Raw genomic sequence first — 22,783 nt, 5'->3', positions numbered from 1 at the left:
ATTACATATCAGAATTAGTTTAGAGAAAACTGCATGTGGAGACACTGTAATTATGACAAGGCACTAGATGCTCAAGATGGAGAATGCGTCGCAGATAAGTGTAATTTTATAGGCGCAAATAGCCGGAAAAAAGTCACCTTAGGTCAAGAGCTAGAAGTATCAGAAATTAATAAATCGCTACAGGAGGCACCAGGAGTAATGCTGTTAATAAATAATGCAGGAGGAGCGCCGACCACAATGAATTAAGGTTGAGGTGGCCTGAATATATCGTCGAATAATAGTTTTAATATGTGGAGCCCGAAGCGGGTTTGTGAAAGCCTGAGAGAATAAAAGTCTGAGATGCTGAATATAATGTGCCTTTTTTTGTTTGTTTTAAAATGCCCGCAAATAATGTATTTAATTAATGCGATGTATTCGGGCTCCAGAAAGGCATGCATGCTGAAGAGGATGCTCCGTGTTCCAAAGTTGCTGGCAAGAAACGATTTATTGAGGCTCCAGAGAGGCATGCAAGAGCTGGCCATAAGCAGCATTGTAATGTTCAAATAAGTCTGTGGAGAGGCCTTACCAGTATGCGAAGAGGAGCGGGAGCCAAAGAGAGTGCTGTTTTCCAGCTCTGCTCAATTTGAGAAGGGCTCCACATAAGGAGAAAGTGGCGCGCACCAGCCACACGAGCCGGGGATTCACATGACAGGGAGAGGCCCGGCGCGCGTCTTGTGAGAGAAAGACTGCCGCTCTGAATATGGGCCCTAGACGAATGTGGAGACTCGTAAAAAATCAGCCCAGCTGCTGCCGCCACACTCCACTAGTCCGAATCGTCGGCGCTGGTGTCCTAGGCGCGTTGAGGAGAGCTTTGCCTCCGTCTGAAATTCCACCCGAAGCAGACCTTGACGCTCAGGCGGCCATCTTCCTGCGTGGCCAGACCACGCCCCAATCCTATTGTGTCTGGTACTTAGAGTTAGACATATTATTAATGATTACTATTACACTAGTTATAGGCCCCCATAACTACTTAAGGGCCCGAGGTGCAAGTAATTGATCAGAACAATAATTATTTCCAATTTTGGGTCAGTAATTCGGTCAGCCTATGAAATATAAGGACTGTTATTCACCCTATCCCTTCCTCATCCATCCCTCTGCCTTTTATCAAAGCTTGAGTTGAGCTCATTGTCTCATTTCAAATATAATTATATATAATCTACAATCTCTGAAAGACACATCAAATCGAAATCTGTCATTGAGTTTGGGACTTTGCAGTCTAAGAGATGTAATTTAGACAACAAACTTGTGTGTGAATCTGTAAAAACTTTATAATTTGTTTCGGTATTTTTCCTTTTTATTCAGGAGCGCCTTTTGTACCATCACTTAGCCCATTTGATTTACTCCCTGTTAGCTTTAGGTCTCATGCACCACATCGGGGGTGGCTAGGGAGACAGAACTGGCAAACTAAGCAAGAGCGGCACCCAGTGTAATACGGAAGACTGCAGCTTCTTGCATTATCTGGCTTTCAACTGCAGTTGACCAGTGTAACAGTTAACATTCTGTCATGTTACCACAGAACGGGAACCGTCTTGAGAAAGTACCCTGATTAACTTAGTGTAAAGTTTGTAACTGTTAGGTGTTGCATGCCAGTTTATCCTGCTTCGAAAAAGGTATAATACAAATAAAGATGTTAAAAAAAAACAAAAAAACATCTTGCCATTAATTTCATGGTATGCCTCACCTTCCTCAGTCTTTATAACTTTGTAACCTCATACCCTTCACATAGATAACTTGTTTTGATCTAGATGGTCTGTGTTTGCACACCAGTGGGAGTAAGAAAACAGAATTGACTTTAGATCACTTGTATTTCAGGTCTCTAAATTTACGGGGGTGTGGGACAGTTGGAGACCGGATACGCTGTTTCTCCATACTTTATCTTGTGGAAGGCTTGAAGTAAGACAAACTTCACATGAAGAAATGGCTGTATTTCTATAGGCATTTAGGTATGTTCACGGAAAAAGGTTTTAAAGTGAAGGTATGGTTCTTGACTTTGAAGAGAAAATGTTTGTGTGTGTATGTGTGTGTATGTGAGTGTCAGGACTTTGTTCTTGTATATATATTACACACACACACACACACACACACAGATATTCATTGAACAAGCTAAAGGTTAGAGGGACGCTATAGTTAGGCTCAGGTTTCACTCTTGCAAAACCAGAGAAATTCAGCCGTTAAAGTTAGCCAAGCTAACTAAACCTCGTACCCCTGCAATGCACTGCTTATGACCTCGCATATTACATCACTCGTGACATGGTCTGTGACTGTGAGTGTTTGAAAAAAGTTTGAGTGTTAAATATATATAACCAGGTGTAGTGGTGAATCAATGGGTGTATGAGTGCCTGTATGGATGATTCAGTGGGTGCATGACTGACTGTATAAGTGAGTGATTTGGTATCTCAGTGAATGTATGGGTGAGTGACTAGGTTGTGCGAATGTCCATCAGTCTGTCAGTTGGTGTCTAAAGTGGCTGTATGGGTTGGTGAGTTGGTACGTGAGTGGCTGTATGGGTTATTGATTGGTTGTGTATCTGTACGGCTGTATGTGTGTCTGTGTGTGAGAGGATGTGTAACTGCCTGCATGGGGGAGTGAGTTAGTCAGTGGCTGTGTGGGTTAGTGAGTGTGTCTGCGAGGGGCTGTATGGGTGACTGTGTGTATGGCTGTCGGTGAGTGAATGGATGTGTCATTGGTATATGGGTGAGTAACTGCATGTGTGAAAGACAGTATAAGTGAGGGTTGGGGGGATATGAGTGACTGTATGTGTGAGTGAGTGATTGGGAGAGTGCCTTTATGGGCGAGTGTGTGCTTGTGTCACTGTATATGTGAGTGAGTATGTGTTAGTGTCCGAATTAATAAGTGAGTGGGTGTGTGTATAACTGTATAGGTGAGTAATTGGCTGTGTGATTAACTCTATGGGTGAGTGAGTAGGTGTGTGAGTAGCTTTGTGGGTCACTGACAGTGTGTGAGTGGCTGTTTCGTCCCCCAAGGCAATATATATATCCATCCCCCTGCCCAGGGTACCCCGGGGCAGGCCTTTATACATATTATTTTTTTCAAAGGGTAGGGGCCCCCCTCCCAAGGCTCATTTTTGTCCCCAGGCCTTTAAAAAATTGTATTCAATATTTTCATTAAAGGGAGGGGAGCCAAGTGGCACCCTCCCAAGCCTTTTTCGGCCTTGGGAACCCAATCCCCCGGGGCCAGGCCACTTCGTTGGTGACCCCGGGGGAGCCTTATGAACCCTGCAGTCCCTGCCTGTTCCCCATCTCCTTTGGGAGCCGGCATCACTTTTAAACACAAGGAGCTGCTGACATACAGCTCCCTGTGTGTAAAAGTCAAATGCTCCGCTTTGAGCAAGCGACGGCAAAATACTCTTGCTTGCTCAAAGCGGAGCAGTGTTTGCTATGGCATGGCGGAAGCAGTGCTCCCGCCAAGCCATAGCAAACTGCAATGTCCCAGAGGTTGGCACCCTGGGACATTACTGGACCCGGCCCTGGGGGTGGCGGTCCCCAGGGCCATGTAGGGCTCCATGAGGGGGGCCGTGCAGCCCCCTCCTTTCCTCAAATTTGACCCTGGGAGGTAGTGGTTCCTGGGACCCACAACGGATCCCCTTAATTATTGCATTTCTTTTATTTAATAAGGTATATGTCCTGGGAAGGTGTCGGTCCCCGGGGCAGGAGGTGTCTGCGAGGTCCCCCACATAATTGCAATTTGTTCCTGTGGTGGTACCTGGGGCTGCGGGCGGCCTACAAATACACTTCAGATGCCCTCTCAACTATTAGAAGAGTAGGCGATGAACAATTGGAAAAAGTCCAGTATTATTTACCTACATGGAGGCCTGGCTGGTGGCAGATGAGGTGAACCTTAATGAAATGTTTTGAGCAATTATTTTAAAAAAACACAACTTTTCTGTCATCTTTCTTTAATGCTACCAAGATTAAAGGAACCTTACTTCAGTCTTCCCATATGTTTAAACGTAATATAGTGGATCCAAGACTAGTGTTTATTCTGCCGTTAAAACGTATTTTTGAAACAAAATATTCTTTCAAAGATTCCTTTCAAAATGCAGAGGAATTCTGACCTCTGGCTCTAGCTTGTTACGTTTGCATTCAGTATAAAAGTTGGAAAGGACTGACTTTTTTCATATTCTTAATTACAAATCAATTGTTCATACAGTTGCATAAAGTAATATGTGTCAGATGTCATAACTACAGTTGAAATAATCTGAGCATTAAGGATTCTTGAACAAAACCTTCTTGCAAAAACCATAATGGCGAAATCCATGCCATCTTTAAATGGTTAATGAGAGAGCTTTTTAGATCTGGGAATTCACGGGCATGTTATTGTTGGTGAAGATCCTTTCTCCCCACTGGCGGACTAGATCAAGCTTTTGGATGCTATTTGTTTCATGGGAGCTAATACTATCATTTTAGAAGCAGACAGTAAGAACAACCCCATTAACCCGCTCCAGAAGCACAGGAATCAACAGGAGCATTTGTTCTTGCATGTTGCTTTATGCATGAAAATGTTCCTGTCCTGACTCCCAGATTGCCAAGTTTTGCATGCCTCCTTGAGCTCTGTGAATAGGCTTTTCTAACGACATACATTTGTTTAGTGGTGTTAAGCATCTGTTCTTGCTCAGGGGCTGAGGGCCCTCTAGTTTTTAGAAGTGTTGCAGTCAGGGCAAGTCTCAGTTGTAACAAGGCTTTGCATATCGATTTGCGTCCAAGTCATGAACGATATGAAGTAGAGGAGCCTTGGGGAGCCTGGGATGGCCCAGCACTCACTATTGTTTGTCAAAGATACCCTTACCAAAGACCTGGATGATGGGGCAGTCCCATATAACACAAAGAAAAGTTCCCACAGTTGAGCAACATGTCATGCATTCTGGCGTGGAAACTACCTATTTGTGAATAAGGTATAATGCGTTCTGTGGATGTGTTTAAACTTTATTAAACGGTATCTGGTGCCAGTGTTTGTGAGCAAGATTTCTCACATCATCACTCCGAAGGAAAGTAAAGGTGTCGAGGGGCGTTCATAACCAAGTATTTATACAGTCAAAAAGCCTTCTGGTTTCCCATGACTTCCATCAGCAGGTTTGTTTCCAATGGAACAAATTCAGCTATGGTGCTGGCATCTTTCAAGAAATGGGAAATGCTGTGTTGTAGCTTGAGAAAGTGGAACAATTGGGATGTATCAATGAAAGGAGACACAACTGGAAAGTTACGCCTTATATGTGAGAAATACCAATGGGGTCCTAATATGTAGAGCGATAAAGCTGAGAAGAAACCTGACTCAGCAGGGGTCCCATCTAGAGTGGGGTTTCTCCTGTCCGCCTGCTGTCCCTCTGAGGTGCCCTATGTCTCTCCAAACTAAACACTTGGTGGCTGGTGAAAGTCATAGAGATGAGGAACATCCGTACGAGAAGTGTAATGGTATTCGCCCTCCCAGCCCCCGCATCTTACTCCTCTAGGTTGGATCCTGTTGCGACTCGAAGAAACTTAATAATGATCATTTGATAAGAGGTCCAATAGCAAGCGAAGATATTTGCATACCTAGACCCACAAAAAGGGGAAACTGGTAACTCTTTTCCAGTTAGATCTGTGGGACGTAACCACCCATCCTCCTCCCCTCCCTCAAGCAGGAATGAATGGAGTTTGGCTGTGAGTTGCGAACCACATCAGAAACCATTTCAAAGTATTTCATCGCGGCCTCCAGGTTGGACTAGAGCTCCGGCATTGTGGAGAATCTGGATGTTGTTTTTTGTAGACCTACCCAGCTTAAAGGCATTCCATTCCTCATGTACCACGAAGTGGATATTGGGCAGTAAGCGATTAGCCAAATCCTTAGCCACAGTCTAGGCTTTGATACTAATCAAAATAGGCCAGCAGGAAATGGCCAGATGGGATCTGGAGTTTTTCTGGATGAGACCTGAGTGATAGCTTTGCCTACTTCCTCAGCAAAATTGGAAGGTTAAAGTGTTCGAAATGTCATTGCTACCAAACCTAGGCGTTACGATTCCTGAAATTTGGGACGACATCTGACAAAATAGGGTCATCTATTAAGACGCAAATGTGTTTGGCGCTCTGTTGTGCTCCACAGCTAGGTCCCCATATACATTCTGTTCCTCACTTATGTGCCTCTAGAGATCCTTCCATTGGGTCAGCTAGTAAAGCATGTTTCTAGATTTGTCCCCACCGTCATACATTTGAATGTCTGGGGAAGCCCAAAGAGCTTTGGCCTCATTGGTTGGATATTATGATAAAGAAATCTCATCCTCCATTGTCAACAAGAGGTCATGGTCTTTTTTACTCTTTTTTTTCTGAAGTCTTGACAAGTTTGAATTGGATGCTCTGGTGATGAAGAGGGAAGCTTCAGAAGATCCCCAACGGTGCCCTGTACAAGCTTTTATTTGGTGCTCAATAATAAATAAAATAACATGCAACAAGTCCTTAAGAACCTAAACCTCAGAACTCCCCCACCACCCTCTACGTTTCTAACATGAAGCATCTGTTGCCCCTTGATCTCAGCAAGCTGTTCAGTTGATAAGCTTAAGCTCACAGCAAGGATTAAAGCTTGCCCAGAAAGGCTCAGTGTATACCCAACACCCCAACTATAACTACAACCAGCATGGACATGGGAAAAGAAGCAAACTGGAACCAAGCATGCATCTCCTTTTCTCTTAAGCATATCTAGTCTGCACGTAATCCTAGTTGTAATATCTTGTGCTTGATAATACAGTCCTAGAAAATTATGCTTTATAATGTGAACAAGACTCAATATTCAAGAATCTCTGTCACTTCATCTGTGTGACCCTTTGGAATTGGAGGAGCATCTGGGGGGCGGGGGGAGAGGTCATTCTGTGGCCAAACCAGTGTTCTTCAGTAGATATTACATTGTGTCACTGTTCTGGAGTGATGCTGTTGCCTCAATCTTTGCCAGCCCCTTCCCTGCCTCAGGATTCTGCCTTTCATCAAGTGAAGTCCCACGCTGTCCCCGGAGTTTAAAAAATATATATTTTATTTGCATTTTAGTCCTTATCAAACAGTATGTCATCAAGCACTGTTGACTTTAATAGTACCTGTACGCTACTGTAACAACCAATGACAGTCCATATTCATTCTAGTCCGACCCATAAACCACTCATCCCCCCCGCGGCGGAGCCCAAATGGACTTCCAACCAGGAAATCCCCAAATAACTTCCCTTATCTCTCACCACCATGGGGCAATCAGACCTCTGGATACTGTGTCCATGGAGACCAAATCCACAGATAATTTGTTGGAACCTTTTAGACTTACTGATTGCATTTTCCGCTAATGATCTTCTATCCATACCTCTCTTCCACTCGCCAAAGGTAGATGAAGCACGTTTCACCAATTCTTTGCCATGTCCCTTTTGTCAATTAGGTATCTGATTATCACCAGTAGATCTGAACCTCGACCTTCCTCCCCGCAGTCAGTTATCCCTAACAAAGCTACCTTAGGGTCCAGCGTAGAACTGTATCCTAGCGGGGTGGGGGGGGGGGAATAGGGGGGAGACCGGTGGGGGGGGGGGGGGGGAATTGATGGTGTGGGGGGTGAGGGGTGTGCGTTTGTGTTTTGAGCTAGTATGAGGTAATGATGGTGTATTCCTGTACAGCATTTAGGAAAGTAGCCTCTGTGTTCTTGCAGGTGCAAACATTCAGCCGAAGGGGCCCTACCCGTCTGCCACAACATACCTAGCTGTAAATTTTAAACTGTATCTGGCTGATATTGCCAGAAGCCCTGGGGGTATTTTTGTTTGTCCAGTCATCATTGTATAAAAACCAGAGAATATTTCTCCATTTGCTCGAAGATGCTGTAAAGGGTCAGGGGAATTAACTACCAATGACTATAGACTCTGGATATCCCTTTCTACTCGAGCTGTCCCATGGTCATCTTGGTTCCATGGGAGTGGAACTTGGGCACTGCCTTTAAACCGTCAACATAGGTGTCTAGAGCATGTCTTAGTTGCAACTACCTGAAGAAATGAGTCTTATGGGGAGTAAAGTCTGCTGCTAGCTGTTCAAAGCATTTCATGCAATTGGTGGCCCACACATCGACTATGAAGATGCCATGAGGTCCCACACCTGGAATCCCACCAAGTCAAACATTGTTTAAGGAGTGTGCTGTGCATCCACTGTGTTTATTTGCCGCTTTCCAGCACTCTGTTGGGGTTCTAGTAATCATAAGTTATGCATGCGGAATTAGTGTCCAATAGAATGAAATATAAATTATATGGTTGTAATACAAATAGTTCCACATGGACCTCCATGTCCCCTCTGTCGCAGAACTGCCAGTCGTTAAGCAGAATAAGTTGGGATGCCTAGTGATAGAATTGTAAATTTTGGATCCCCAACCCACCATTGTAAATTTTGGATCCCCAACCCACCATCGCATGTGGTTTGTACACACCTAGCAGATGAGACCTGTGGCGTTTAACGTTCACTGTACTCGCCTCACTCTTATGGAAAGTGCGAGAGAGTGATGTAATGTATGGTAAAAGGTTTGGGGGAGCAAATCCGGGTAGTTCTAAGACACCATGGATTTTGCTAACTCTGTAAAATGACTACTTACTTGAGCATCGTGTATAGATTGTGTGGAACAGCCACCATTTTATAAAGGGCAGTTTGGCCCATATTGGTGAATGGGAGATTTGATCAGTTGTCAAGGTCCCCCCTGGGTCCTCGTTTGTGAGAGACTGATGGTAAGGTTCCAGCTAAGGTTTGGATCTGTCGTGATCATGGTGCCCAAATATTTTAAATGCGTGGATGTCACTTGGTTTAAATATATAGGCATTCTGTGGGGATTAACCACTATGAGCATATATGAAAATGTTCTCCCAGTTTACTTGGAGTCTCGATGCATCTCTGAAATACCTGTAGCATACGGAAAACTATTGGTATAGTGTCTACAGGGCGTGGAAGAAAAAGGAGGAGGTCGTCTGTATAAAGTGAGACTCTGCCCTCTGGACCTTCTGGCCACAGGCATCGGAAAAGTATACCTCTTGTATAATCCACTCCACCAGGGTCTCGATTACTAGGGCAAAGAGAAGGAGGGAATGAGAGCACCTCTGTCGTGTGCCATGTTGAATCTGGAAAGGATGTGATAGAGCAGGATTAACATGAACAAGAGCCCACAGGAAGGAATATAGGGACCTCATTAATCCAAGAAAACGCTGGTCAAACCCGGTCCTTAATAAGACTGTTAATATTAAGGGCCATTGTACTGTATCAAAGTCCTTTTCTTTTAAATAACCAACCGAAAGTAGGGAGGCATCCCCCTGCAGTCTGTGGGTTTGTTTTAAGGCCAGTTGGAGTGTACGTAGGCAGTGCCTAGTGCTCCTACCTGGCATTATGCCTCTTTAGGACGATCAGCACCATCGAGTGACACTGACTAATCAGCTGTGTTGCAACAATTTTAGCCAGTATATTTGTTTTAATGTTGATAAGGAAAGTTGGTCTATAAGACTTGCAAAGGTGCAAGGAAACCCCGGGCTTGAGGACAACTGCAAACTACTGGTGGTACCCAATCTGGCTCCCGCAGAAATCACAGCACCGAGACTGCACTGATCACAGCCACTGACGACATCGGAATCATCCCTGACTTGAGGAGGAACAGCAGCTCTGATCCTCCTCGACCTCTCGACATCCTTCAACACCGGATCCCACCACAAGCTAATCGCAAGACTCCATCACATCGCCATCTAAGGGGACGCACTCGAATGGACCACCTCTTTCTCAACAGAAGACCGAGTATTTACCTCCAAATCCAAGATCATCGTCTGTGGTGTCGTCCAGGGCTCACCCCTCAGTCCCATGCCTTTCAACCTATACATGACCCCGGTGGCCAACATAGTCAGATTGTGCGGTCTCAACATAATGACACCCAACTCATCCTCTCACTCACCAACGATTCCACCAGCACCAATTTCCCAAATGCATTACGAGCATCACCGACTGTCAGCTGAACAAGGACTAGATGGAAGTACTAATCTTCGACAACAACAGCAACCCATGAAATGACTCCCGGTGGCCATTAGACGTAGGACCCGCACCCAAACCCTCCAACCACGCCAGAAACCTTGCCATCATCATTGAGCTCACCATGAAATCACAGGTCAACGTCAACGCCATCTCCTCTTTCTTTTTTCTCAATCTCTGCATACTACTTAAGATCAGCAAATGGCTACCATTGCACATGAGACGCACCGCGACACAGGCCCTCATCACCAGCGGACTGAACTACAGCAGCACTCTCTACTTAGAAATTGCAGTACACCTCCTACAAAGACTTCAAATCATAAAGAACGCCACAGCCAGACTCATCCTTGAGCCTCCCACCCCCATTCTGACGAACCCATATCACACCGCACCTCTGGCAAATCCACTGGCTCCCTGTACAGATGAGATGCCAATTCAAGCTGCTGACCCACGCACACAAAGCACATAAAGCTCTACACAGCCTAGAGCTCGCCTACCTTAACCAATGCCTGAACTTCCACCAGGCCTGGAAAAGCCTCCCCACTAAACTCAGGACCATCACCTCACTTTCAGAGTACCGAAGGACACTCAAGACCTGGATGTTCGAATGAACCCCTGGGATCTCCAAGAGACTGGATACCTTATCTGGTGATTAGTCATGCTTTACAAATCCTGATTGATTGATGAATGGCGGTCATATAGTATTATTGTTATTATTATTATTATTATTATTATTATTATTATTGACACTTGTAGAGCGCACGGCTACCTCCAACGGAGGTGTCCCGGCGCTTGCATCCTATCTAAGAAGAAGAAGAGGCCAGGGAGGATCACTGTATCTAGGGCAAACCAAAAAGCCAAGTCTTAAGAGCTCTCCCAAAGGGGATTTCCGCATCTATATTTCTTAGATGATTGGGCATAGTATTCCATAATGTAGCAGTTTTGACAGAGAATACACAGCCGCTAGTCATTGCCTTCCTAAAGTGAGGAATGACCAAAAAGTTACAGCTGTTAGATCTTAGTGCCCTTGCTTGATGGTATTTCTGAAGCCTCCGCTTCAGATAATGAGAACCCACTCCTCCAATTGCTCTATGTGCCAATACTATAGATTTGAACTGTACTCTTCTCCTAACTGGTAGCCAATATAGGCTGCGTTGATTGGGGGGGGGGGGGGGGGGGGGGGGTAATATGATGTCGCAGTGGCACATTCCTGATCAGCCTGGCTGCTGAATTTTGTATGAGTTGTAGTCTCCTCATCAGATACTCCGGAAGACCATTATAAAGGCTGTTGGCATAGTCGAGTTGAGAGGTGATTAGGGCATACACCACTGACTTCCTGCAATCCATCGGCAGGAAGTGAAGAAGTCTGCGCAGAGCCTTGAGTTTCCAAAAGCACTGAGAGGAGACATGTGTAATTTGTGCCTTGCCTGTGAGTTGGGAATCAAACCTGAAACCCAAATCCCTCGCCGAGTACACAGGTAGTGGGGCGGATTTAACTCGGCTGGCCACCATTGCTCAATACACGGGAGAATCGGTTGATTAAAAAATAAGACCTCTGTCTTATCAGTGTTAAATTTTAGGCAGCTGTCCGTCATCCATGATGAAATATTTAAGAGACACTGTCTAAAATTGGCGAAGCAGTAGAACACCCATGTCCTATATCTCTTGGTATGCAGCGAGAAGGTGTGGGGCTAATAAAAAATAATTTTTTAAAGAACTCCTAGGGAATACCGTTAGACTTGAGTGTATTCTCCGAAGACATTTTTGAGGTTTGTTGTAAAGGTTTGTGATATCTCGGCAGCGTGCAGGGCTGGTTGTCCCGCAACTTTCAAGACCATTTCTAGTAGGTGCGCTGTTTTTCTAGCCAGTCAACATAGAAGTTTGCTCACTTTGTCCTCGCAATTGTATATTCTATGTTTAAAAGGAGCCAGGAGTATCGTGTGGTGTCTAGCAAGTAGGCGCTCAGGGCTTCCTCAGCTGTCAGTACTGATTGCTTTATAACATTGTTTGGGTCTTTGACCCATTGGGTATATAGATTGCATAGCTGGTCCTCGAAGTCTACAGTGTCTCGTCCCCTGGCCCTCACTCTGCACTCTGCCCCTGCAGTAAGACATGGCTTCACCTCTGCGCTCGAAGGCTTTTAACAAGGTCACTTGTAAGACTAATTCCAAATTGACCTCCAAGAACTCATTAATCCCCACCCGAAGCAAGTCTGTCAAGCAGGGTTTCTTGAGCCACGAGGCGTTCAACCTCCACATTCCCCCATTAACCGCTGGATTCTGGAGTGTAATCTCAATGCGGTATTGATCTGAACGTCTTCTAGGGAGAATACTGGTACCCAAAGTTGAAGCAGTCTCGCTAGCTGGCACACACATGTAGTTGTTCTGAACTGTGAGCAATGGCCACTAGAGACTGTCTGGTGTGCTTGTGCCATTTGTTCTATTTATCTGCAACCCCAAAGGGGAGACTCAGTTTAAATAACTCCAATCAACAGCAAATCTTTGGTGTGTGTCCAATGCTTGGTCTATAACGGAGTGGAAAATGCCATCCACCTCTATTGTACCGAGGGGCACCTCTGGGAGCTCGGCAGATAGGGGTTTTAAAGTGGCCTCCTGCAGCTCCGGTTGAGCATATCCATTAACAAGCCTCCAGTATGTCCCTTCCAGTATACCGTGAAGGACAATGTATCAGCTGAGTGGGTCCGCACATAACTTAAGGAACTTCAGATGGAATGTTTCCTTTAATAATATTCACACTCTTCTGGAGCCTCTAGTGAAACCAGCATGAACACTGAAGTGCACCCATGTTGGCTTAGGAAATAGCACTCTCTATGATGTGTCTCTATGATGTGGGTCTCCTGCAATCTAAAATGATCAGGCGCATTTGTTTTGCATAGAGGAGGTTCACCTCCCATTTGATCTTTTCAAGTAAACCAGTTATGTGCCAGGATATTATGGTGCGCCAATCCATGGGGCTTTGTAAGTTGGGGACCTGGAGTAAAGGGAGCCTCTTCCATGTTGAAATGTAAGGTATGCCAGAACATTATGCTTGAGGAGTTTGGCCATGCACCCGGTGGAAGACCAGTGTGCCCGACAGCAGGGAAGCTTCCATAACCCGCCCACCACCTAGCAGTATGGGCAGCATCAGTAAACTGCGCGTATGATATGTCACAAATGACCCTACTGGCCTCAAGAGTGCGAGTAAGTGCTTGATGTGTGTGGTCTACGTGAAAGCAGGCAGAGAGCTTGATCGCTAGAATAATGCTTAAAATCCATTGTTAAAGAATGTCGCCTTGGGTGGGCTTTTCCTGTTTCCACTTTGCACAGTGTACCACAGGAAAGTATTAGTGGAATTCCACTCTTCAATTCAGCGTGGGCCTTTGTCCTCAGGATGGCACAGCAATAAAACTGGTGTGATGCATTGAGGGTCGCAAGCTCCATCATAGTTGATGGAGAAGGAGTGGAGGACAAGCACAGTACTGGCACTGCATTAGAAGGGTGCCTGATCTTCCCCTCTACTAATGTGGCAGGCTGCTATTCAGGTCCTGAGGGGAAGGGGTGAGGAGACATGAGCAGTCCGAGCCTGTGGCAGACTGCTGTAGAAAACAGTAGAAAGGGAGAAGGCATATTCAGATGCCCTCCTTCCTAATTGTGTGTGGGGGGGTGGGGGGTGCATGTACACAGTCTTGCAACTCATCTTCGACCTTGTTGGGTTCTTCTGTGTCTCTTCAATCCACTTAGTGTCTTGCAGGGACGATGGGCAGGGTTCCGCCTGCACTCCGGGTATCTTATCGGGAGCCAGATCCTGTGGACACTTACCATGTCATAGGGGTGGGGTGGGTGAGAGGCGTGGGCCCGCACTAGACCTTGCTTCTCCCATGCGCAAGTCTGGTAGTCAAGCCTAGTTCTCCAGGCTGATGTCTCCTTCTGTCCAGTTAGGTCCTGGCTGTTCAGGTTCTGCTCGGTTTCCTGTGTGTCAGGCCATGTGGGCCTGCCTCTCTCCTGCATGGCTCGGGTCAGCAGATAGATAAAGCAACTGCCTCAGACACCACCAACATGCTCTAAAATCCTTACTGGGTCCTCAAATTTCTGACCTGATGCATCTCCACGTGTGACATGAATGCATTACATTGAATTGAAGTTGCTGTCCCCGATGTTTCTTACAAAAACGGTTCTTGCTAGATGACCTTTAGCATCTGGAAAGGCACACAAGATTGTACAAGAGTTCATGGTACCGAATAGATAGTCAAGTAGTAGTTTGAAACCTTTCCATGTGTTCTAAAGTTAGCAAATCTAAAACTAGTACATCTCAGAATATTTAACAAGTGTGATACATAGTTTGTCTGTGCATCTGCACAATACTGTCATTTAGTTGCTTTTGCCCTAAAACAATATAGATTTTGGATCGAAGGCGCCATAACACCGAATTGCTATGTTAAGAACTATTAAAGTTTGATGGAAAATTGAAGATGTCTCTATAAACTGATCAGCTTATATTTTTTTTAGTTGTTTACTGAATACCCTTTTACAATTTTATTTTAGTGAATTATTTTCTTCATCTCAAAAGTACCAACTTCTGGTGTATCATGCAGATTCCCTCTATCACGATAAGGAATATAGAAGTGCTGTAAGCAAGTATACAATGGCTCTCCAACAGAAGAAAGCACTGAGTAAGACTTCCAAGGTGCGTCCCTCGACTGGAGGTGCAACTGCCACCCCAATAAGCCAGGTATTTATCATTTATCAGATTATCTCCTTAATGTATCCTTTATTTTGAACTATGCTTGAAATACTGTTTCGAGGCGGGACAACATTAACATGGGTTTAACCAGAAAAAGACAACTCGGTTCACCATAGACATATGTAAACACCCACCTTGATATTTCCTGAATGATGTTTCATTTGAGATCGAAGAAATTCATTTTGCCTCTTTTTTTGGTTGTTCTTGATTTTTGCTTTTAATTGTTAGAGTGTCATAATTCTGTAATTTCTTTTCTTTCATCTTTTTTTCACACTTTTCTAGCTATTTGTTTCAGCCCATGAGTGATGTCTAGAGCTCAAAGCTTTCAGAAGTCATGCATAACTGCTGAGCCTTCTCTGGAAAATGTGCTTTTTCAAGATGGCTGCTTACTTTATTGTGTGTAGATAATCCAGTGGCACATTCGATACATACAAAAAGATTTTGTTTCCCGAAGTGTCCGTTTTTGCCCTTTGAGAGTTTCTAGAAACAAGGACAGGGCTGGTCCGTTATTTTTTTTCCTTCTTTTTCTTTTCAACCATGCTCAGTTTATCTTGAGGTTCGCTTACGCTATTAAACACATTGCAGAAGAAAATGACACGGTACGCAGCAGTAAATAAATGCTTTTAAAGCGGCATGTATATTATTATTTGTATAAAATCAATAATATTGGTTGGGGCTTTATATTTTTTAAGAGTATTTTAATGTAATTTTTCCCTTAACCCCCTTAAAGACCGTATCTGTGTAAGACTTATCTTGAGCAGTGGATGGCGAGCATTTGGTAAATTATGGTTGTAAAATCCCTGCAATCAAAAAACGTATGGGAATGTAAAAGTATTATTTTCTTACAAGAATACCATTTGAAACATTGAGCTTCATAGACTATGAACGACAAACCCCAAATGTACTGCAAAAGATGGAACAAATGCACATAAAAGGTGTTTTTGGTAATTTCTTTATGCCACAATATTATTTGTTCGTATTTTGTCTCCATGTGTTTAGTTACAGTGGATCAACTGTAGAGGGCATGTTTGATCATATCATGTCCAGCAAGCTTTCCCGTCTGTGCCAGATGGGCTGGATTTGACATTGATCAGTACATTGCAGTGTAGGTACCTTGGCATTTCTCTTGTGAATACCCTTCTCATATGAAGTCCTTTAAGTATATTTCGCTTTTTATCCATATACCCAATGGCCCAAATCTTGCTGCCTGTTCACACTGAGAAGGTACGACTAGTCCAATGGAATATATCTGCATTTGTATAAAATTTTAGAATATTTCTTTATGAAATGCTTAAAACACAGTGATCTTGACTTCAAGGCAAACTAATGTACCCCTTGTCAGTGCCTTTTGGGAACTACCCTCCCAAAAGTTACATTGACATGCTTGAAGCAATCTAAGCTAAGCATCTTTCAGCCCGAGCATTACTGTAATGTTGAGCTTCTTTTTGAAGCTAGCATTCTTAAATGTAAAACCTTATGTTTTGTTAAGGCAATTACTGGGGTTCCTTGTGATGTTGGTTTCTCAGGGATGTGTGTGCGCAAGAGCGTACCAATATCCCCTTCCTCTCTGTAATGGGGTCTGTTCTTGAAGCTTGATCTTGAAGCAGAGATGCAATTTTAAGATTTCCTATGATGGGAGAAGTGGCTACATTGACTAAAACCTTTTTCAGTTTATTTAATTGTTTAGTGTGTTATTCGTGTTGGTTTTCGTCTACAGCAGAGGATGCTTGTTTGTTGTTTATTTATTCTATCCTTTTGGGTATTCACAATGATGTGCCTCAGATTCTTTTTCATAGAGTATGTCGGGCACTTATGGGAGACTGTTAAATGACTGTCACGTCTCCTCCTATTTGAAGGTACCTGTTGACTGGACTGTACTCTGATTAATGGAAGCAGATAAAAGGAGGGTCTCTGTTTGACCAATATAGTTGTATTTGTAAAATATTGTTTTTCATTTATTATAATGAGTCTGCGTATTGAAAATTAAGGACAACTTTGTTTTTCAAAATAAGGCTAGAGTTCTTCCATAGGGTGGGCAATACTTTTTTCTCATCCATCTCACAAAACGCAACTCTTAGAAGCAGGTAAACAATTGGGGCAAAGCAAGGAGATTGAGAAGCGCTCATCCATGGGACATTGTTGTGAATAATGTTAATTGTTTATTTTTATATTCCTTAACTTTATGCATTGAAAATAAGTTTTTTTTGTCCGGCTTTGACACAAATCATTAAGAATGATAATCGCACTGCGTGTGAATAAATTCATTATGCTACTATTGGTTAATCATTGTTGAAAGATTTCTATGAGCACTTAATCACATTGGTCTGATGTTGCACACCTGTTGTTGAGACACCTTAATTTTAGAACAATCTTCTGGTGTTTTTCTGATGCCTTTAACATATATATCCAATTTAGTTTGCGACTCTTTTTTAACATGGACATACAGTGAATGGAATAACATATGCTTTTGGCTGCATTGAGAACTGCTTCAGCCTTCATTTGTCTTGCAGTGTTTGCCTTCCGAAATTGAAGTAAAATACAAAATGGCAGAATGTTACACCATGCTAAAGCAGGACAAAGATGCCATTGCGATACTTGATGGCATCCCCTCCAGGCAAAGAACTCCAAAGGTGCGTAGTACTGAAACCTTGCACAGCTTTTAAAGTTCCTTTAAAGTTGATGCCACAGCTTATCTTCACAGTTTTGATTTATTTTATTGATTGGCAGCTTTAAAATTGCAATAATGAACTTCGATGGTTTGATTTTAAAACTAGGAGATGATCAGTTTCTTAAATAATAGCTAGAATGTGTTGGAATATTTATCCAGTACCAGGAACAAATCTTTTTTTTAGGTCTGGCCTGACTGAGCATCTATTTTCTTATCTTATGTGATCAGCCTTGTTAGAAAGGGTAGACGGACCGGGAGGGTCGGCCGGGGTCAGGAGGAGAGGTCTCCGGGGAGAGCCGTCTCCAGCGATCGTACAGACAAGTAACTTCCCCCCCACAGACGGATACCACACACGGATAAGGTTCAGGCTTCTTTATAAGCACTTCTTAGGGTACGGTTGAATGGTACAAGGAGGTCTGGACTCAGGGTTCCCCTCGATTCAAGTCTCTCAAAGCAGGGTAAGGGGTAGCGGGACAGTCTGTCTACCAGTCAGGTAGTTCGGATGAGATGATGACTAGCTCACAATCCTCGAGCTTGGTGGTTTAGTTGGTACGGGCCGCGGCAGCGCCAGCAGGTCCCGGTTGAGATGGTCGGTACACGGTCCGCGGCAGCGCCAGCAGGTCCCGGAAAGATGGTCGATGTACGGTCCGCGGCAGCGCCAGCAGGTCCCGGTGAGGATGGTCGTTACAACGGGCCGCGGCAGCGCCAGCAGGTCCCGACGAGGATGGATGTTGCAGAAGGCCGCGGCAGCGCCAGCAGGCAGGACGATGGTTCACAAGAGCGGGCTATGGCAGCGCCAGTAGTCCGTCAAGGCTGAGTTCTCTCGGTGTCTCTCGACTCCAGGATACAACTGCCTTCCTGCTCCGGAGCTGCCCCAGTTATAGGGCAGGCGCCCTTTGATGTCCGGACCCTCGCACTTGGAGGTCGGAGGGCCCGGGATGAAGGTGTCCAGACACCCAGCAGGGGTTGGAGCCAGCTCCTGGGGGAGCTGGAGGCGATCGGCACCTGGCGGGGGAAGAGCTCTTGACACTTCGTTCTCCCATTGACCTGCCAAGTGGTCCGCTCACCTCCTGGGTGGAAGGTGGTGCCGGGATGTCGGGGCCGGCCAGGCCCGGGGTTAGGGTCGGGCCGAGGCCACGCGGCCTCGTGGTGCAGGGCCCAAGATGGCGGCTTGAACCGGCCGGGGGAGCCGGTGGGGCTGGGCCCCGTGATGAGTAGAGGTCCGAGGGCAGAAGATCCGTCGGGAGACGGGGTACAGGTGCTTTTCGTGGGTTATGCCTGGCGGGCCGGGGCTCGGGCCCTGTCGTGCGGGGAGGGAGCAAGCCCTTCGTGTGGCCTGTCCAACAAGCCTAAAACAGCTTTCAGGAGTATTACAGAGACAGGCTTTGGCTCTGCCCACATTTTGATGGACAGGAGTATATGTTTTGATTTGACATAAGTTGTGTGCTTCCACAGAAAAAGTGCTTACCCTCAAAGAGCTTTAATCATTTACCAAGTTGTCTGATCTTTTTGTCAGAGCTTGGCCTTTAGGTCAAAAACATGACTGACTAGTCTCCTAGATGATTTTATAATTATGGTGTTGTTGTTTGTCTTTCTCTGGCAGCAGCATCGATAGTAGGAAAGTAGGCAGGAGGAATGTAGTTTGCTGCAGTCCCAGCCACCCCCTTCTTGAGAGAAAGGTGTTTTTTCTTATTCATTTCTAGTTTTAAAATTTAGGGGCTGGAGAGATTCTTTTTTAAGCTCCTTGCTTTCAAAAGTTAATTTCATTATTAATTATCATTTATTTAATTATTTTCATTTCTAATATATTCATTTCAAATGTTATATTTTTATATATTAAATATATTTACCTATTTAAGTTACTGTAATTTAAAAATTAGTTTCCTGAATCCTAAAAGCCTTTTTCTTTCCCTTAACATGATCATTCCCAGGACCCCAAAAAATGCCTACTATCCATTAAAGCTACCCGTTCCTGAACCCTTAAAATCATAAAAACTCCTTACTACCTTAGCACTACCCTTCCCTGAATCCAAAAACCCTTTACTGGCCCTTAACGCTACCCTTCCAAAAAACTCTTGCTGTCACCCTAAACATATTATGGCACCTTAATATTGCCCTTCCCTGAATGCTACCCTACCCTGAGCCCTAAAAGCCCATTTGTACCCTTAGCAGTACCCATCCCTGAGCCCTAAAAACCCTTAATGCTACTCTTTCCTGAACCCTTCACCTCCTTACAGCTCACTTAGGAACTCTAAGGGTGAAATAATGGGAAATCAAATTACTGATTCCCCTAGTAATTCCTAATTTCTAAGGCGACTCGCAGGGCGGGGGTCCATTTGGGATCCCTGTTATTTATGTCTACACCTCCCTCCCTGTCATGCAGCAGTGAGTAATGCAGCAGTGTGCAGCAGTGTGCGCCGCGCAGCAGTGTGCGCCGCGCAGCAGTGTTTCGTGTAGCATTATGTGGCGTGCAGCAGTGTGTGGCGTGCAGCAGTGTGTGGCGTGCAGCAGTGTGTGGCGTGCAGCAGTGTGTGGCGTGCAGCAGTGTGCGGCGTGCATCAGTGTGCGGCGTGCATCAGTGTGCGGCGTGCATCAGTGTGCGGCGTGCATCAGTGTGCGGCGTGCAGCAGTGTGTGGCGTGCAGCAGTGTGTGGCGTGCAGCAGTGTGCGGCGTGCAGCAGTGTTTCGTGTAGCATTATGTGGCGTGCAGCAGTGTGCGGCGTGCAGCAGTGTGCGGCGTGCAGCAGTGTGTTGCGTGCAGCAGTGTCGTGCAGCAGTGAGTAATGCAGCAGTGTGCAGCAGTGTGCGCCGTGCAGCAGTGTTTCGTGTAGCATTATCCGGCGTGCAGCAGTGTGTGGCGTGCAGCAGTGTGTGGCGTGCAGCAGTGTGCGGCGTGCAGCAGTGTGTGACGTGCAGCAGTGTGTGGCGTGCAGCAGTGTGTGGTGTTCAGCAGTGTGTGGCGTGTAGCAGTGTGCGGCGTGTAGCAGTGTGCGGCATGCAGCAGTGTTTCGTGTAGCAGTGTGCAGCAGTGTGCGGCGTGCAGCAGTGTGCGGCGTGCAGCAGTGTGCGGCGTGCAGCAGTGAGTAATGCAGCAGTGTGCAGCAGTGTGCGGCGTGCAGCAGTGTGCGGCGTGCAGCAGTGTTTCGTGTAGCAGTGTGCGGCGTGCAGCAGTGTGCGGCGTGCAGCAGTGTGCTGCGTGCAGCAGTGTCGTGCAGCAGTGAGTAATGCAGCAGTGTGCAGCAGTGTGCGCCGTGCAGCAGTGTGCGCCGTGCAGCAGTGTTTCGTGTAGCATTATGTGGCGTGCAGCAGTGGGTGGCGTGCAGCAGTGTGTGGCGTGCAGCAGTGTGCGGCGTGCAGTGGCATGCAGCAGTGTGTGGCGTGCAGCAGCGTGTGGCGTGCAGCAGCGTGTGGCGTGCAGCAGCGTGTGGCGTGCAGCAGTGTGTGGCGTGCAGCAGTGTGTGGCGTGCAGCAGTGTGTGGCGTGCAGCAGTGTGTGGCGTGCAGCAGCGTGTGGCGTGCAGCAGCGTGTGGCGTGCAGCAGTGTGTGGCGTGCAGCAGTGTGTGGCGTGCAGCAGTGTGCAGCAGTGTGCGGCGTGTAGCAGTGTGCGGCTTGCAGCAGTGTTTCGTGTAGCAGTGTGTGGCGTGCAGCAGTGTGCGGCGTGCAGCAGTGTGCGGCGTGCAGCAGTGTGCGGCGTGCAGCAGTGTGCTGCATGCAGCAGTGTGCTGCATGCAGCAGTGTCGTGCAGCAGTGAGTAATGCAGCAGTGTGCAGCAGTGTGCGGCGTGCAGCAGTGTGTGGCGTGCAGCAGTGTTTCGTGTAGCATTATGCGGCGTGCAGCAGTGTGCGGCGTGCAGCAGTGTGTGGCGTGCAGCAGTGTGTGGCGTGCAGCAGTGTGTGGCGTGCAGCAGTGTGTGGCGTGCAGCAGTGTGTGGCGTGCAGCAGTGTGTGGCGTGCAGCAGTGTGCGGCGTGCAGCAGTGTGCAGCAGTGTGCGGCGTGTAGCAGTGTGCGACATGCAGCAGTGTTTCGTGCAGCAGTGTGCGACGTGCAGCAGTGTGCGACGTGCAGCAGTGTGCGACGTGCAGCAGTGTGCGACGTGCAGCAGTGTGCGACGTGCAGCAGTGTGCGGCGTGCAGCAGTGTGCGGCGTGCAGCAGTGTGCGGCGTGCAGCAGTGTTTGGCGTGCAGCAGTGTTTCGTGTAGCATTATGTGGCGTGCAGCAGTGTGTGGCGTGCAGCAGTGTGTGGCGTGCAGCAGTGTGTGGCGTGCAGCAGTGTGTGGCGTGCAGCAGTGTGTGGCGTGCAGCAGTGTGCGGCGTGCAGCAGTGTGCGGCGTGCAGCGGCATGCAGCAGTGTGTGACGTGCAGCAGTGTGTGGCGTGCAGCAGTGTGTGGCGTGCAGCAGTGTGTGGCGTGCAGCAGTGTGTGGCGTGCAGCAGTGTTTCGTGCAGCAGTGTGTGGCGTGCAGCAGTGTGCGGCGTGCAGTGTGCGGCGTGCAGCAGTGTCGTGCAGCAGTGAGTAATGCAGCAGTGTGCAGCAGTGTGCGCCATGCAGCAGTGTTTCGTGTAGCATTATCTGGCGTGCAGCAGTGTGTGGCGTGCAGCAGTGTGTGGCGTGCAGCAGTGTGTGGCGTGCAGCAGTGTGTGGCGTGCAGCAGTGTGTGGCGTGCAGCAGTGTGTGGCGTGCAGCAGTGTGCGGCGTGCAGCAGTGTGTGACGTGCAGCAGTGTGTGGCGTGCAGCAGTGTGCGGCATGCAGCAGTGTTTCGTGTAGCAGTGTGCGGCGTGCAGCAGTGTGCGGCGTGCAGCAGTGTGCGGCGTGCAGCAGTGTCGTGCAGCAGTGAGTAATGCAGCAGTGTGCAGCAGTGTGCGGCGTGCAGCAGTGTTTCGTGTAGCAGTGTGCGGCGTGCAGCAGTGTGCGGCGTGCAGCAGTGTGCTGCGTGCAGCAGTGTCGTGCAGCAGTGAGTAATGCAGCAGTGTGCAGCAGTGTGCGCCGTGCAGCAGTGTGCGCCGTGCAGCAGTGTTTCGTGTAGTATTATGTGGCGTGCAGCAGTGTGTGGCGTGCAGCAGTGTGTGGCGTGCAGCAGTGTGCGGCGTGCAGTGGCATGCAGCAGTGTGTGGCGTGCAGCAGCGTGTGGCGTGCAGCAGTGTGTGGCGTGCAGCAGTGTGTGGCGTGCAGCAGTGTGTGGCGTGCAGCAGCGTGTGGCGTGCAGCAGTGTGTGGCGTGCAGCAGTGTGCAGCAGTGTGCGGCGTGTAGCAGTGTGCGGCATGCAGCAGTGTTTCGTGTAGCAGTGTGCGGCGTGCAGCAGTGTGCGGCGTGCAGCAGTGTGCTGCGTGCAGCAGTGTGCTG

The 22,783-nt window shown here is 47.0% G+C and overlaps 1 protein-coding gene across 2 annotated transcripts in view; it reads left to right on the top strand.

Annotated features, from left to right (window-relative positions):
* Positions 1-22,783, top strand: part of ANAPC7 (anaphase promoting complex subunit 7) — a 216,532-nt gene that overhangs the window by 87,759 nt on the left and 105,990 nt on the right. Inside the window, exons 2-3 of one of the 2 annotated variants that reach the window (XM_085636462.1) lie at positions 14,576-14,762; positions 17,285-17,404. In XM_085636462.1, the coding sequence (XP_085492588.1) occupies positions 14,576-14,762; positions 17,285-17,404 (307 nt within the window). Of the gene's footprint in view, positions 1-14,575; positions 14,763-17,266; positions 17,405-22,783 lie in introns of both variants that reach the window. The other variant, XM_085636461.1, reaches the window with a different exon arrangement.

Source organism: Triturus cristatus, chromosome 11 (genome assembly GCF_964204655.1).
Source record: "Triturus cristatus chromosome 11, aTriCri1.1, whole genome shotgun sequence".
NCBI classification, from domain to species: Eukaryota; Metazoa; Chordata; class Amphibia; order Caudata; family Salamandridae; genus Triturus; species Triturus cristatus.
The sequence above is the reverse complement of the archived record's forward strand: the minus strand, read 5'-3'. Positions and strand labels throughout refer to the sequence as shown.